The 18288-nt window shown below is 33.1% G+C and overlaps 1 protein-coding gene across 2 annotated transcripts; it reads right to left on the bottom strand.

Annotated features, from left to right (window-relative positions):
- Positions 1–506: 506 nt before the first annotated feature.
- LOC140063183 (ADP-ribosylation factor GTPase-activating protein 1-like) lies at positions 507–18228 on the bottom strand. Of its 2 annotated transcripts, XM_072109659.1 has the most exons (14): positions 18150–18228; positions 17815–18027; positions 17421–17530; positions 16747–16918; positions 16086–16282; positions 15608–15676; positions 14951–15059; positions 14139–14195; positions 10065–10097; positions 9300–9362; positions 5513–5629; positions 4935–5086; positions 3604–3825; positions 507–2926 (listed from the first exon to the last, which is right to left on the bottom strand). In XM_072109659.1, exons 2-14 carry the CDS (start codon positions 17872–17874, stop codon positions 2788–2790), a joined length of 1500 nt encoding a protein of 499 aa, XP_071965760.1. In that variant the 5' UTR covers positions 17875–18027; positions 18150–18228; the 3' UTR covers positions 507–2787. The 2 variants fall into 2 exon arrangements, with proteins under 2 accessions (XP_071965760.1, XP_071965761.1); XM_072109660.1 differs by lacking the exon at positions 9300–9362.
- Positions 18229–18288: the final 60 nt, after the last annotated feature.

The raw sequence follows: 18288 nt of genomic DNA, 5'->3' as shown, positions 1-18288 counted from the left end.
CAGTGCAAGTTTTAATTGAGTCTAGAAGTTGTTGACCTGTTTAACTTCTTCTCATCCATCTATCAAGATATTATACTTCTTTGCATCTCCCATAGCAACAAGAAGTTTTGTTTTCTTCACATTGAGTTTGATTCATCTTTTTACTGGTCTCTTTTATCGCTGATGTTAAACTTTCGTGTCATCAGCATAACGGTGGTTAGAAGTTGGTATGGCTCCTATTTTGACACCATAATGATCCACACTGGCATCCCGCTGCTTTCTCTGTGCATGTCACAAAGAGATATGATGAGGCTACCCTTGTCTCACACTTTTTGTTATGCTGAATTCCTCCATCCATGTCATCACCATTCCATCTGATCTCTCTCTGAATGCAACAGTGAGGCCCATTTCTGTCATTTCACAGTTTAACATGAATGACCGATTCGAATGCCTCAAAGTACTGTAGTCTATGAATATCTTGTATATAATAATAATCATAATCTTGTATATAACCAATTTATTACACATTGACCAAAATAATTGATTAAAATCGTCTCATTGATTGCTTTACATACAATAACAAATAACAATATGAGTATGACATTTAATTAACCTACATATTGGGGAAAATACATTAGGGGACAACAGAATTTTTGGAAGAGGGGGTTGAAATTTAGATTAATAATTTGTAAAGTCTTTACAAATCTTATAATAAATAGCATAATCATATATTATCTGGAATTATTTGCTCTGTATAGCACATCTTCGTTCATCCCTCTCTTTTGGTGCCTATGATTTATTATGATAATTAGTTAAAATAAATGTTATCAAGCATGTAAATAAAACACAGAAAAAAATAAATTTCATTAATAAATAACATTAAATTTATAATTATTACTGTATTACATGCTAACATCATGGAACTAAATCTAAACACTAAATATGTATTGCCACATAATTTAAAATAATTATTGACATTTATTATTTATACAGTATAATATCTTATTAGGCAATACATATTTTTTATTGACAATATATCAATCATTTAAAGAAAATTACAATTGAGGAAAATATAGGATTTTTAAACTTAATGACATTAGAATACAGTTAATTTAAATAATACCAACAATGCCAGGTGTCAGTAGATGAGAGTGATAATCACAAGTGGCTGGATTAATAACAAACATTCTTAATAGCAACAAAATAAAAAAAAATATTTTGCTTAAAAATCAGTTTTCAAAATAACCCAATCAAATATTTGTGAATATATTCTGCTTAAATCTTAGATGAAAATATCCATTCTTTAAGATAAAAAGAACTGGTTTGATAAATAAAGCTTTTATTTTTTCATTAAAACACTGCTAGTATCTTGAAGAAAAAATATAGATGCCAGTCCAGTATGAACCGTTTACAGATCGTTCACACAGATGCTTTTAGAGGTCCTGTATTCTCTCCTTTAAAACACATTTTAGAAAAAAGTTTTTAGTGAGATCATGAACCAGGCTAATATAGTCTTTAGATAAAGTGTTTGAATACAATTATCTACATCCAAAAATATACCAGTAGTATTTTTTTTTCACACAATTAAATTGGCTAAAATATGTGTACACAGTCTGTTGGTGACAACTGAAAAAAAACCCCATTGATTGCATATTAAAAATACAGTACATCAATATGTTCATACATGTATATTTGAGATCTTCTTATTGACTGAAGATACTTATTTACAGGAAATCTGACACAAAAAATCTGTATAGCCTATAGCATATTTAGCATTATACAATACATGCATGACATTTATGCTCACTGGAGGAATATGGATTAGAATTACAGTACTTGTTAATGGTGAAGTGGTTGGAACAATAATTGAATCAAGTGTGCCTTTAATACAATTATGTGAATGTTATTCTGGATATTTAAAGTAAAACCTTTCTTTGGGACACCCCTATTAAAGGGACACCCCTATTAAAGGGACACCCCTATTAAAGGGACACCCCTATTAATGGGACACTCCTATTAAAGGGACACCCCTATTAATGGGACACCCCTATTAAAGGGACACTCCTATTAAAGGGACACTTCTATTAATGGGACACCCCTATTAAAGGGACACTCCTATTAAAGGGACACCCCTATTAAAGGGACACTCCTATTAAAGGGACACCCCTATTAATGGGACACCCCTATTAAAGGGACACTCCTATTAAAGGGACACCCCTATTAATGGGACACCTCTATTAAAGGGAAACCTCTATTAAAGGGACACCCCTATTAAAGGGACACCCCTATTAATGGGACACCCCTATTAAAGGGACACCTCTATTAAAGGGCCACCTCTATTAAAGGGAAACCTCTATTAAAGGGACACCTCTATTAAAGGGATGCATTCCTTAAAACAGAATGAATATATCTTTTAAGAGTATGAAGACACTCATATTAATCATGTTAGGTTTTAAAAGTGTCCCTTTAATAGGAGTTTTACCGTATATTAAATATTTAATAATAACAATCATCCAGGGTTAATAAGGAGTTTTCATTTCGAGATGTTGAATGCAACAAACAGCCAAGTTTTGCATGTACAAAGCCTATAACAGTGACGGTTTTAACAACTTTAATGTTCAATATGATGGAACAAGATGTCGCAAAACGTTTCAGGCAATTTATCAACATTCCTAAATATAACACCATCCAAAATAAATAAAAATAAACTTGACATGACTGCAGTATGTCCCAGATTTTAAACTCTCTTGTGCTAATTCCGCACAAATTACAAACTGCCTATTAAATAACCGCCGGATGAAACCGTCATCAATCTCCCTTTTTTAACTTTGTCTTTGGTGCTTTCTTGACCTCTTGTTCGACTGCTTCCCATGCTGCATCATCCCAACCACCAGCATCATCCCACGTGTCTTCTAGTGTTGTCTTCTTTGATTTTGTGTTAGATTTGCTGAATAATAAAGGATAGAGATATTATTAATTAAAGTAAAACGAGATATAAAATCAATTTATGGTTTGGGTTTACAAAGTCATATACTGTATTCAACTCTCTTAAAATATCTTTGACCTGCCCAACATAGCAACCAATCAGAGAGCTTTTATCATAAATTCTCATGTGTAGCATGGACGCTCATGCAAATCCTATATATTAAGGAGACACTTTCCTGTGAAAAAATATGGTTTACTATGACCAACCCACATTCAGGGGACACCCCTTATGGGTGAAGTTTATTGGGTCACGAAGGTGTTCCATTAACAGGGGTTCTACTGTGTCAACTTATCCTACCCTTTGAATCTCACTATACTACAGTATTACATATGGGATGAAGACTGCTGTCAGATGACATGATACTGCAGGATGTTTATTGTCACTAGATATGATAACTGCAGGATGCTTAATGTTGCTAGACATAAATGCAAGATGTTTATTGCCCTTAAGCTCTGTCTACACTATCAAACTTTATGTGACAAGAAAATGTGATGTGCCTCATATATGGACATGATAATGTCATATCGGTTTTTTGGTCAAACTAGTTTGATAGTGTAGACAGCTTTAGACATGATACTGCGGGATGTTTATTGTCGCTAGACATGATACTGTGTGTGTATCGTGTATAAAAGCTATACCTTTTATTTATCAGTAGGTTTCCTTCTTCCTCTTCTTCCCATGATCCCCATCCATCATTAACCATCTTATTCTTCTTTTGATTAAATGGATTGTCATCAATGTTGTCATCATCATCATCCCAGCCTCCCCAGCCATCGGTCTTCCATTCGTCACTCTGTTGTCGCACAGGCGATGGCTCATTGTGCAAAAGAGGTGTGTCATTCTTATGAGAGTCCAGTGATCTGTTGATAAATAGGATGCATTAATTTTCAAAGACACAGAATTTAAAGTGAAAGTTGGTTATCGTTTGATTCGATGAAAATTGTTGTACAGATCACATTTTATCAGAAAATCTTAAACATAAATTATTCAACAACTTTTATTTTTGTTCTAGTATAAAAATATTTCAAGAAGTAAAAATATGTTGGCTAGGCCTAGGCTAGATACAACGATGCGATGAACCTAGGCTAGATATGCCGATGTGATGAACCTAGACTATATGCGATGAACCTAGGCTACACCTAGGCTAGATACGACGATGCGATGAACCTAGGCTAGATATGCCAATGTGATAAACCTAGGCTATATGCGATGAACCTAGGCTACACCTAGGCTAGATACGACGATGTGATGAACCTAAGCTAGATACACTGATGCGATCAACCTAGGCTAGATACGCTGATGTGATCAACCTAGGCTAGATACACTGATGTGATCAACCTAGGCTAGATACACTGATGTGATCAACCTAGGCTAGATACACTGATGCGATGAACCTAGGCTATGCCTGGCTAGATATGCCTAGGTTCATTGCATTGACATATCTAGGCTAGATATGTCAATGCAATGAACCGAGGCTAGATACGCAGATTCGATCAACATATAGTAGGGTATGCCTACCTCCTACATAACTTTATTTCTCTAACAGTACATAAAATAATTTTGCCCAAATGAAAAAAGTTATAATTGTTGTAACACGGATAGGTATGCGTATACATGAGTTTGGCTCTCTATATATATTTTTTTTTTCATCCTTTCTGGTCTATTTATATCCCCATTTGTCTTTCTTTTTCTCAGTTTTCGTGTTTGTATAGTTCCTGTTTTTTAAAGTGTTGAGGGCATGCCTGTCAGCCTCGGCTGTTATGAGTCTACCTCATTAAACAAAGTTTAATAAATCAAAAAATAAATATTTAAGGGAAATAGCTTGACATCATATCGTAATAATAATTCATAACAAATTTTTCAAAATGCAGGATGCCACAAGTATATATCATCATGATATAAATTAAACATTTATTTCAGTCTTGCTAGATTGGCGACTGGAGATAACAAAAATGTCTCTATTATTTACCGTAGACGATCACGTTCCTCTTTGCCTTCCCAATCTCCAAAATCAATCAAGGGGTCATCAGTTGGTGAGGTGTTCTCTAGAGCTTCGTGGCCACCAGTGTCCGTCAACATCTTTGACATTTCTTTCCAACCTTTTGATGTTGATGATGCAACCTGTAAAGATGGCAATTAGACATTACAACTTTGTGACTCTAATAATAGTTCATTCTTATATAGCGCATATAAGCAAGCTCTCAATGCGCTGCACATTATGCGCTGCACATTATTACCCTGGTCATTTTTTGGATCAAACGCGTATGGAAACATACTCCCATAATGCAGCTAGTAATCAGCGCAAAGTTGTGTCTTGATCTAATCGGTACCCATTTTATATACCTCGGTGGAGAGAGGCAAGTATTGTAAAGTATCTTGCTTAAGTATACAAGCAATGCGGCGACAGAATTTGAACCTTGATCAGTAATCCAACGACCAACACACTGCGTCACATGCCCTCACTGAATAGAGTGTCAGACTAGTCAGATAGTGACAATGTAGGCTATTTAAGCTCTGCGGCTACAATCCAATTCATATCTTACATACCTTGGAGGCCCATGATTTAGTGCCGGAAGACAGATCACTCCATAGAGTCCCGTCGTTCATTTTGGTCTTTGTTGGAGCTATCACACTCTTGTTCATGCTTTCGGCGTACTCTTGAGTCTAGACGAGACAAATAATGGTAATCAACGATCATCTCTAAAACAACACTAAAAAATCCACAGACTGTGATTCTTTATCACATACATTATTATATATATATATTATTATATTACTGTATACTTACAACAATCAGGAACTAGTTTAAAAGTTTTCCTAATCTTTAAAATTTAAATTATATAGGCAACGTATTCCAAAATGAACGTGACAATTTACTGTGACATTACAAGATCAATGTCTTAAATTTTTTAATTAGAATTGGATATTCAATCAATCAATATGCAAATAGAGTATTACAATGATAATCAATAATGTATATTAAAAATAAATTAAATTTATTATTAACAATATTGATTTACTAATGAAACAAAACTAATCATCTACAAGTAAGGTATTCATTGATAATCATCCTTTAAATATTAGGTCACAACTACAGTGTGAAATGAAAATCATTATTTTACAGAACCCATTGTAAAAAGGTTGATTTTTATATTATCAAATTGCATACAATGACAATTTTGTTAAAATGTTAAAACTCGTAATTTCCTTTTATTTTATGATTTCGCTTTTACTAAAAGCCAATTTACACAGACGAGCAGTAACCGCATAGCTTGTCCCACGTATAATCTGTATTTATCCTGAGTGGAAACCGCCGATCCGCTCCATGACCTGTGTAAATGGTCATAAGGAATATTATAGATTCTATGCATTGGTTGTGTGTATAAAGATAAGTGTTTATCTAGTGTACTTATTCATTAAATATGTCAATGCTTTATATAATAGTTAGTTAAACAAAGATGACTATATATTATAATTCAAATAGCTTTGCCGTTATGACAAGAAATGTTTAAGAGGGAGTGTTGTAGAAAATACAACCTATACATTGCAACAGCGAACATTAGGGAGCTTTCGAAACAGGTGACGCGGCAGTGTGCAACACACAAGTCACAAACACCCCTCGTTGCCTCCCTACAGGCAATGCCATATTGGCCAAATAACATTGCCTGTTCAGGCAAGTTTTCTTGTATCTGCATGCTCACTGTAAATTGCACTCGGTTGCACGTCGCACACTGTACTGCCGCATCGCCTGTTTCCAATGCGCCCTATTATCTTCTTATGACGCATTCTCTTTGAAACGAATTAGGTGCAAAATATGTTCTAAGCTGAGCTTCACCCTTTGGGTTCCTCCAGTGTAAACAAATAACAAATTTCAATATCTAAAGACCAATGTCTTTTAACTAAAAAGGTTAAGTGTTTTTACTTTTCTGCTTGTTTTTGTATTTTATGAATGGTTTTTTGATATTTCTTGTGCGGATATTTTCTGATATATTTCTTGAAATGCTATATTTTATCTTTATGTGCTACTTGGTAAGAGGATTCACAGGCTCTTGTCATAGGGATTTAGTTCCCTTTTGTGTTTCCTGCCACTTACTGGCAATAAAGAATAAGAATAAGTTATGCTTAGTCCATGGACCTATAAATTCATGGGTCCATATCCATTCTTAACATGCATTGTCTTCAAACAAAAAACTGTTAAGTGTTACGGTTTGCAGGCCCTTTTGAGGCGTAGGAGTGGAGTCACTCACCTAACACACCCCTAAAATGCCCTTGAGGTGTGCCATTTACAGCACACTTAAATTTGGTAAATTTCAACAGATCAAGATACAAACAGCAAATTAGTTTTGACATAATATTAGTAAAAAGATAAATATTTTTGCACATATGGCATTTCATACTTATACTACTTGAGCTTGTATTTTCAGACAAAAATTGAATGACTGGTGGACTAACATAAAAAAGACAATAAATACAGACTTGGGGCAAGTCTAACAGCACACCTACAACACACCTGAATTTGTTTAAGATTCTAATTTGTAGCATGCATGCAATTTTCAAAAGACAAGGCCTGGGTTTGATAGGTTGTTCATTTTCAAAAAGCTTTTAACACAACACACATTGATAGTTCAGCAAGGCTAACAGGGTTTATAAAATGGCAATTTTATGTTTTATCCAATACGTAGCCTTGACAAATTTATGGACAATAAAGTCAAGGTTTACAAGACTAAGAGTAACAAAAACACTGACTGAAAGCTTTTAAAGATTGTTTAATTTGATGTATGATCCAAAAGAACCACTCTTTAATAGGATTAATTAATCCTTATTCTATGTCATAGAAGTGAAGGAAAAGATACGTTTTTCACTGCAGCCAACTCCTAGTGACACCTCTTCTAACGGGACATTTTAGTCCTGAAGGTGTCCTCTTAATAGTATAGCAGTTCTATTGACTTGATCTTCTTGAAAACAAAATAAATGTGAATTTTTCCAATGAAAATGAAGCGTGTGTATTTTTATAATCCGGTTTCTTCAGAATTGGTGGGATAAGATAAGATAACATAATAAGATTTATAAAGCTCAAATATCCACAAAGTGCTCAAGATGCTTGTAAATAGATGTAAGCACAAGATACGGTATTCGAATATGCAACAATAACATTATATTTACAGAAACATGCATATTACAGGCATTTCAACAAATGATAACTTTAGAATTTAATAGGCAGTCTTACTATTCAACTATACATTGGATTGATTATGTAAGTTCTACTATCTTTGTAACATGCTCGAAAGGTGTGTGGAAACTATCATTTCCTTCCTATAAACTACTGTAGGATTACGTTTTAGTGTAGTGTGATAAACCAACAGTAGTGTTGGTATTCTATGAGTCCTAGCTTACCTGGATAAACAGACAATAGCCAGGTAAGCAGGCATGAACTATAGACTACACCATTACATAATTGAATAAAGTTATAACATTGTGAATTAATTTAGTTCTTTAGAAAAGAACATAAACATTGCAGGTAATAAGATTATTTAAGTTACGTTTGGTTGTAGCAACCAGGACCACTGGGCAACATGGTTATGCTTAGTTTAACCAAGATGATTCTTTATTCATCAGTGATAATTTGACAATTGTTGTAGAGTTAATTGCTCTTTTTTATTTTATGGATTACTTTTATGTGAAGCGCATAGAGGCTTTATGCATTATGTGCTCAAAAGTTTAAATTTATTATTATTTATTATTAATAGACATGGAGCCTCTTCTATTGAACTCTAAGTTAAAAATGTGCTGTATTAATTACTGACGACTGAATTCCCATTTAAATGAGACGATCCAGTCAAAGTGTTGCAAAATTTACAATGAATATGCCAAAAATAATATACAATTGTATTACAGTTTGGTATATTGCATGCTATATAATTAATGTTCTTCAAAGAGCATGACAATGAACCTATTGGACCATTGAACTATGTAAATTGTAGTAAATTTCAACATTATGGATTTGGTAGACTGATTTCACTTAATCAGTACAAAAATTTGATCCAGACCTGCACACTAAAGACTGGCTTTTCGAACATGCAATCGTCACCAGCCTCAACCTTTTTAACACAGAAATCTAAATCTGCAATGTATTACTCACATATTTAATCGTAATGATGGATATCGAAATATTGCATGCCATGTGATACGTAATCAACCAATCATATGGAAGGGATGGTAGAGATTGTTTACTTCACTAATCTAATTGTTGCAAGGAATAGACACAATGAATGACAAAACTGAACAATATACTGTACAGATACGGAACCAAACAATATTTAACATACTACAATACCTCATCATCAATGGATGGCTCTTGAATTAGGATAGGGATGTCACGCTCCTTCTTTTGATACAGCTTTTGGAATGATTAAAGTACACAAACCAAACGTGATGTTGGTATAGTCTATTAGTGCTAGCTTACCTGGATAAACCGACATTGGCCTATTCTCCCCAAGAGAGCTACAACTTAAATATATAAATTTTATGAAACACCCCTATCACTATCAGATAATGGTACATTCCATACACAATTCCCTTAAGTGGAAGCATCCTAACACACAACTATCATCATTTCTTTTCATTATATATGGTGATAATAGGGGTGTTTCATAAAATGTTATATATTCGAGTTGTCTTGTAGCTCTCTTCTCGGAGAGAATAGGCCAATGTCTGTTTATCCAGGTAAGCTAAGGCACAAAATAGGCTGAAGTAGTAAATGAATCGGTGTTGCTTTGTATGGGATCTAATTAGAGCAAAGGTCAGTTCCGAACAGGATACTGATGGAATGATTGCTCTATTGATTTCATATAATACTATATTATTATTGTCACACTAACAACTGAAAATACATGCAATTTGTTATCTTTAATTAATCTAAAATTAGTACATTTCTTCTTCTGTCCCATTGACACATATTTTTAAAAAGTGATTTGACTGAACTAATTGTGCCAAGTCTTACTCCCTCAAGTTGGATGACACTTGTAATTAATTGAATATAGCAAACAAACAATTAGTTAATTTTAGTAATGAAACATAACATTGTTAATACTATACTTACTTTTTGTGAAGCTGCGGATCCAAGTTTTACTGCCTAAAATTAAATAGAATAGACTTTATTAAAGTAAATTTTAAAATAAAAAACAACCAGTGGCTAAAATTCAATTCAAAGTGACCTTTTGTTCATGACAGACTTATACTGCCCCAGTACAAAATACAATATGAAAACAAGTGCATTAATTACCAAGCTGGTTTTTTCTGAAAAACGTATGATTTGCCAGCCTAAATATTTGAAGGTTATCGGTTCAAATCCTTTTCAAGATCTATTTCCCATAAACTAAATACATTTCTACTGCACTAAATATAATGTTCCAATGCACTAAATGTTTGGTGAAATACTCATTATAGTATTATACAATTAAAACTACTATAGCAATCAGTGACTCTATTCTTTTGGTTTAGAATTTTTATCTATGAGTTACCACAGGTGTTAAGCTATTGTTAGTGTGGTTTAAACAGAATATATCTTTAAAATTAACATAATAATAAATTTGGGTAATAAAACCCATAAATTCAGGAATATTTAATCACTTTATAAAATATTTTTCCAATATTATGCTATTTTTCCATTTACATATTAAAGATGAATTGTGCCCCAAAAACATGAACAATAAATAATTGATAAAATCAGACTTTGAATAGGCCGTTTTGCAGTTTAATCAAGTTATTCACTTCTGTAGAAAATTTTAAAAAAAAACAAAAAATAATGATTTTGGTATTTACGTGGGGAAGGTAGGGAGTATACCCCAGTAGTAATGTGCATCTCGCGTCCACATCATTTATCCTAATACTTAATTTTACCATATAAATGTGTTTGATATACAATAATAAGGAAAAATGCAAGGCAAGACTGACATAATAACAAAATAAAAATTCAAAGAGAAAATGAGAGCATTATATGATGGGCCCTAGCTAGGAGACAAAACAACATAAAGCTCTGACTACACTATCAAACTAGTTTGATGTGTGATGTGCCCAAATATAGTAGTGATATGAACATGTACTGTAAATCACATTTTTTCAAGATTTCAAAATAAGCAGGGTATACGCAGGTTGAAAAACTACACTGTACACAACAACTTCTACCTAGTACTACTTACCAACACCAATTCCATAGAAACAGCAAGAAAATGCAACGAACACTAAACAACACATAGTACAACTATCACGATGGGACTAATATCAATATCATTGTTAAACTACAAATGAATAAACGTGTCCAAGACCTCAAATAATAAGTACCATCTGAAGCTTAAGTAAACCACAAATACAATAGACCATACAATCGTACCCACCTATTAAACATACACTTATTCAAGCCATTGAAATAATTTTTGTAGGACCATTCTACTGATAAAACAGGTAACAGCTAATTTTACAATCTAATTTTAAATATTAATCAAATAAGCATACTAATAAAATTGCACTAAACACACAATTTAGTCAAGATAGTTGACATCCCTATTCAGAGAAATGAACTAGTCCATTTATTTTACAGTAATTCTTATGCTTAGAAATTACAATAAAAAATCCTTAACCAAAGTCAATGAGATATAAAATTATTGAAGCAAGACTAAAACCAGTTATGGCCAAAAATAAATAGTTTGTTTAATGAAGGCCAAGCCAAAGGTGAAGATTAATAGAATCAAATAAAAGTTTTTGTCCTTCATGATAAAATAGAGTCAAAGTTTATTATAAAAGAAATACTGAAGTAAAAGTACGACATATTTTTGTCAATTCACATTTAAAACCAATAAATACAGAATCATGCATAGAGGCCCATTTACACTAGGAAAATAACAATCAAAGATAAATAATATGCATACATTTTTCTTACATAAATCAAGAAAAATTTTCGTGATATAACAATAATATTTTTAAAAATCCAATCAAATGATGTCATGATCAATAAAAACATTGTTTTGTCACGATATTATTGCTCTTACTAATCATGATGTCATATTAATTGGAGAGTGAAAATATTATTTTCATCAAAGGAACCATAGATGGTTATCCTATTGTTCAAGGACAAAAACTTTTTAGATTCCTTTTGTTTTATGTAAGAAAAATATATATTTATCCTAGATCTATCGTCGATCGTTATCGACCTAGTGTAAATGGGCCTTTGGCATACTATCTAATATAAATGAATCTATCAATCAAATATCATCAATTTGCAGCCACACCGCCTACTCAGTCGTCACCTATACACACATATATATATATACAGCATGCCTGAACGATCCAATCCTCAATGCAAAAGAATTTTAGCAAGGAATCATTAATTTCATTGCTATTCTCACAATAGAACTAAGCTCGAGTGAGTGGCCGAGCGGTTAAGACAGTTGAACCGTAATTACGTAGCCATAACATCGGCAGGGGTTTGAGGCTCACTCACTCCATGGTTCTGGTGGTAGAGCGAGTCTTCTCGGATAAGGACTATAAACCGTAGGTCCAGTGTACACATCTAGCTCGTGTGCACTTTAAAGAACCTAGTACATCTTTCGAGACGAGTAGGGGGTTACCCCGGTGTATTAGTACATCACAGTCACTGATCACCAACTGGGCCCTCTGGGAGACCAGTCTTTGACTGAAGAGGTTACCCAACATTTCTCTTGTTTATGTGGTTCTTCATATAATTACAAAAAAATACGATTATTATTTGTTTTTATCAATAAAATTCCAAGGTCTATTTCTGGATTATTTCACCTCGCCATCACCAAGTTAGCCTCTAACTATCTAGTTTGACAAAAAAAGTGTGATGTGTCCAAATATGGTAGTGATATGCTTAAATATGTTAGTGATATGACATCATCAAGTCCATATTTGGGCACATCACATTTGTTGTCACATAAAGTTTGATAGTGTAGACAATACTTAATGTGTTGGTCAAGGGGTACATTTGCTTGATAATGATACATTAAACACAAGTCATGTTTTATAATTTAAATATCCTAGGTTTTTAACATTTGTATTCGCACTAGTAGTGTACACTATTAATCATTTTGATGAGTGATTGCAACTGTTTCATCACTATTGACATAATCTTACTGATTTCATAAATTTAATTAAAATAATATAATTATTTAGCTTTGAAACAATATGACCTTAAGGGAGAATGCTATGACAATAACTGTTTGGACAGTAGATGAATAGGTTCTAAATCAGTGAATGGTCATCGATGGAAGTCGTTAGCAGTACCCAAAATGCAATGGGCACTGGCGGTCAATTCAAACGTTACTGCAGTGTAGTTGACACAAGGTCAGCTGCTGTCAATCAAATAACTATTCTTTTGCATTGCAGCAATAACCGGTTAAATGGCGTTCTAACACAGAATCGATTGGGGGTTTTTAATCATTATTTTCAGGTTGCAAATGAACTGGTTATTGAAAATTTGTCCTGTTTCTGCTCCCAAGAAATCGGAGTTAATTTATTCACATGGTTATTTTTTTTGCAGTAGAATCAGGACTCTAAAGACACATTTGAGAATAGATATTTTAACTTATAAAACGGGAATCCCCACTCTATTAATAATATTGTAGGGTATTCTATAAATAACAAATGCAAAGATTACATTTACTATCTACACACTATGATTGCGTAATGAAATACAGACAAATAGAGGGCAGTACTACTACTATGCATTGTTCATGTTCCAAAGTGTCTTCGATTCAACAGCCCTTTTTGCTCATAAAAAACAACTAAATTCTACACATAACAGTAAGAAAATATATATTGTGTCACTGCTCTTGTTTCTGCCATGGGTCCCCTGAATAGGACTGTCTTCTTAAAGGATGGGTTCTACTATCTACTACTTGTAACTCATTGTAATCTAAAGCCTTGTCTATACGGACAAAAAATGTGATGTGCTCATATATGGACATTCCCATATTTGGTCATTACACTACCATATTTGGGCACATCATACTTTTTTGTCAAACTAGTTTGATAGTGTAGACAGAGCTTAACAATTTGTTGAATAGTGTTAAATTACAAGATTATATTATTATATTAAAGATTATATATTAAAGGGTGATTAATATTAAAAAATCAATAAATACTAATAAAAACATACCCCATCCTTAGTTGCCTTAGCAACCTTTGTAGCACCAATGGTGAATGCACTCCAACCCTGTAAAATAAAATTATGAAGCAATATATAGTAGACTATTTCTTTATTAACCTCATGAGGCAATTGTTTATTCATGAGAAAAGAACAAAAATTGATCAGCGTGTGACTGAAGGCAATAGTGGTCACAGAACACATACTAAAGTTACCAGTCTCACATCCAGTTGTTTCACGGCAGAACGCTGACTGGTTAAACCCAGGGGCCCAGGAGCTTATGGGGCCCTGAGCAGTGCCCAGAGGAAAAAACCAGGCATTAAAATATGTCAAAAAAGGCTAAAAACACCCAAGGCCTCCAGCGTTGGAGGGCCACTTAGGGTTCCTAAACCAGGGGCCTCAGGTCTCTATGTTACGTCACTGCTCGCATCACACAATATTCTCAAAAGTTTTACAAAAGCTGAACGTGCAACAGAACTATTATTTAAATATAAATTTTAATTTGCAGTAGAACTAACACACAACTTTTAACCAATTAACCAGATATCAAGTATACACTCAGGTGTGACATACAATCTTATATTAACAATATGTTTAATAATTCTATCTTTTTTAAAATTTCACCTGGTAATTTCTCTAACTGGTTAGGACTAAAACTCTGTCTTCACTATCAATCTAGTTTGACAAAAAAGTGTGATGTGCCCACATATAGTAGTGATATGAACAAATATGGTAGTGATATGACATCATCGTGTCCATATATGGGCACATCACATTTTGATAGTTTGATAGTGTAGACAGAGCTTAAAGTATGAAATACTTACAGATGAAAGGTTTTTCCATAACTCATCTCCACCGTAGGCTTGTTGATCAGATGGAGCTGGTGAACTACCAAACCCTGTGTACTTGCCTCCTTGTGACGGTGGTAAATTACTACAATGATAATGCACAGAGAACAAAAATTATATAACACTGTATTTCTATATCATTATAATACAGCATAACGCCTACATTGGGACCCTCATATTCGGGGAACACTATTAAAGGGACAATTTGTGGAGTACCGTAGGTGTCTCCTTAATAAGAATTGATTTGATTTATTATTCCCAGTATCAGAACATGGCACATATAGTGCTATAATGCTGTTAATAACTGTGCTACTCTGCGTAATATTTGTAATTTTAATTTATAATATGGCAAAAAAATTGAAATGAAATATTCTTACCATCCAACTGATAAATATTCATTCTTTGTATACTATTAAGTAGTACAAATTGATTAGTATCATTCATAATATGTCCACGGATGTAAAAAAACTAGTTTGACAACAAATGTATGATGTGCCCAAATATGGTAGTAATATGCCCAAATATGGTAATGCTATGATGTCATCATGTTCACATAAGGGCACATCACATTTTGTTGTCACATAGTTGATAGTGTAGACAGAGCTTTAAGCACATGTTAATGTTCGTACTTACTCAGGTCTATCTGCATTTTCTAGCTGTTTTCTTGAAAAAAAGTCTTCCTTTTCAGCATGTACAGATTTTCTATATAATAAATAAAACCATGATAAACATTGCATGTCTAACAACAATTTCTAATTAAATTCTCAAATTCATCTTTCATTTTTTCAACTTGCCATGTGTATATACCATTTAACCCGATTAAACACATTTATCATTTTAATTATGGCCTTAAATTAAACAAAAATGTGTTTAGCCCTGAAATAGTGTTTTCTAGGCATCTCTCAGTACAGATTGTTAATATAAACTTGGGTTTACTGTAGCTTCATAATAATATATTTCTATTATAATTTGTTTGCATAGTACAAACAAACGTAAAAATGTTTTTTAAAGTGGTTTCACATATTTGTACCTACCTACCTTTCGGGTGGATTTAAAACACACATTGCAGAACTAAAAATTTAACACACAGAAATGAGAAATTGACACATACTTTGACTTTCCCGTATTCAACCAATCTTCAAATTCATTTGAATGGTTTTGACTACTGCTAGAACTGCTCATAGACGATGATGAGGAGAATGAGGGTGCTGAGTGGACAGTCTTGAGACCACCTGACGGCCTAGCTATATGGTTATTTGCTGGTGAAAGGCTCTGATTCCAGGTCTTGCCTGCAGCCTCTGTGGAAACCTATTGGTTAAAGTTGAAAGGCCAAGTTATGTGGGTGTTTGCTTCAGAAGTTCTGTCAGATATCACTAAAGATACATTTTTCTGGATGATTTTCAAAGCCTTTTGAAATTTGGTCAGCTCTAATTTGATGATAGTTGTTTCATTGTGTTATAATTTTCAAACTTATGTTGGTTAGGAAAAAGTTAACTTTGTAGATACCTGAAATGAAAACATCTATATCGTTTAATCAATATTAATAAGATTGTATTTCTAATATATATATATATATATATATATATTTTTTATTTCAGCTATTATCAAAAGGTCAAAGGTGAATCACGCACCTCAAACCTTATTAGATCTGCCACTGCTATGGATCATATGAGCAATTTATAAGACAAGTTTGCAGAAACTTGATGCCTATTCTTTGAGGATGGTAATTTTCATGTATTGATGAAAGATAAAAGATTAAAAAGAATATTGACCTTATCTCTAAATAATGCTGCAGCTTTGCTATTCCACCTCTCCTGTATACTCCAGTTTGGATCGTAATCTGGTTGTGATTTCAGAAAGGTTCGACATTTACTGTTTCCGCCGGCCTTCATTTTTTCCAGTTCTAAATCCTTCCATTTGTCCATTGTTACTGATCTTACAAAACTAAACACGACATAATTTCAATAACTTAGCTGTCTTTTTAGCCTTGGTCAAAATGTAATAATGTTAGTTTTACTTTTATTAGGGTTACATGCTTTAAGCACTAGCGCTTATTTTGTATCCCATTCCATTATCATTTTATTGTTTTTGTATATGTTTTGATTTTGATTTTGGAATGTTGATTAAATTGTTATAATTTAATTTTTAAAAAAGGTATCTAAGCAATTTATTTTAAATTTATCAAATTTGTCTATGGTTTAGAAATCACTTTATTTCATCAATGTTACTTATGTCATTTTATATGGATTTACTCTTTCACAAAGATATAATTGAGTTTTTTTTTCAAAATTGAGTTATGTTCCTTTGCTACCACGGTCAACTCTCCCAATACCACACTTCTGTGCTGGCCTAATGTCTGTTTCCAGAAATTCAGCTATATTCCATGTATGCTTTTGATGGTAAAAAAGAATTTAGGAACTTTTGTTCCTCAAGAAAAGAGACCTACCTTAGATGAACACCGAGGCCACGATGTTTACCAGAACATTCTAAACATATCCAAATTCCATACGATACGCTCACCCATTGTGGATTGTGGCCATTACATTCAAAACAATTCTAATATGACAAAAACAAAGCAATTCAGAGTGAAAATAACACAGACAATTAATTAATTATTTATGTATTCATGTGAAAGTGAAGGGCAATTGCCTTTATTTAAAGTTTTCTGCAAAATCTGATAAATTTACATTTTCATTCAGTGGGACGCCTAGGCCTACTCGTTAATATTATATATTTATTAAATAGATTTTAATGAATGAATGTGTTTTAAATTAAATTATATATAATTATATACTCACTTTTTTTTGGCTGGTTTTTCAATTTAACTGAAAATAACTTACGTTATTATTGTATTTGAGACGAAGGTCTTTCAAAACCCGCCTTGTTCTTGGGCTTGCCATTTTACCAAATCAATGACCGATACAGCGCGCAAGCTATATGGTATTATTTCAGCAGTTAACACGAAGAATCCTAATTACTCCAGCAAAATATTGTATTTTGTCTGCCTCTTCAATCAACAATCTTGTTCTTGTGTCGTGATGATGATGCCTAGCCTAGTGTTAAAAGAAATTATTTATATGTCATATTTATAAACTAATTAACAAAAATGTATATAAATTTACCTTGAATATAATAACTTTATATATTGTGAATAAATTATGAAAATGTATCTTACCAGAAACCAGAATTTTGTCTTAAAAAAGGTAAACACTACACACGTCTTTTCTCTTACTTACAGGTTTGACATATCGACGTGTTCAATATTTTATCCAGACGTGAAGGGCGCACTTCAAATGTAAAAAGTAGGCGATCAC

Source organism: Antedon mediterranea, chromosome 11, assembly GCF_964355755.1.
Source record: "Antedon mediterranea chromosome 11, ecAntMedi1.1, whole genome shotgun sequence".
Lineage (NCBI taxonomy): Eukaryota > Metazoa > Echinodermata > Crinoidea > Comatulida > Antedonidae > Antedon > Antedon mediterranea.
The sequence above is the reverse complement of the archived record's forward strand: the minus strand, read 5'-3'. Positions and strand labels throughout refer to the sequence as shown.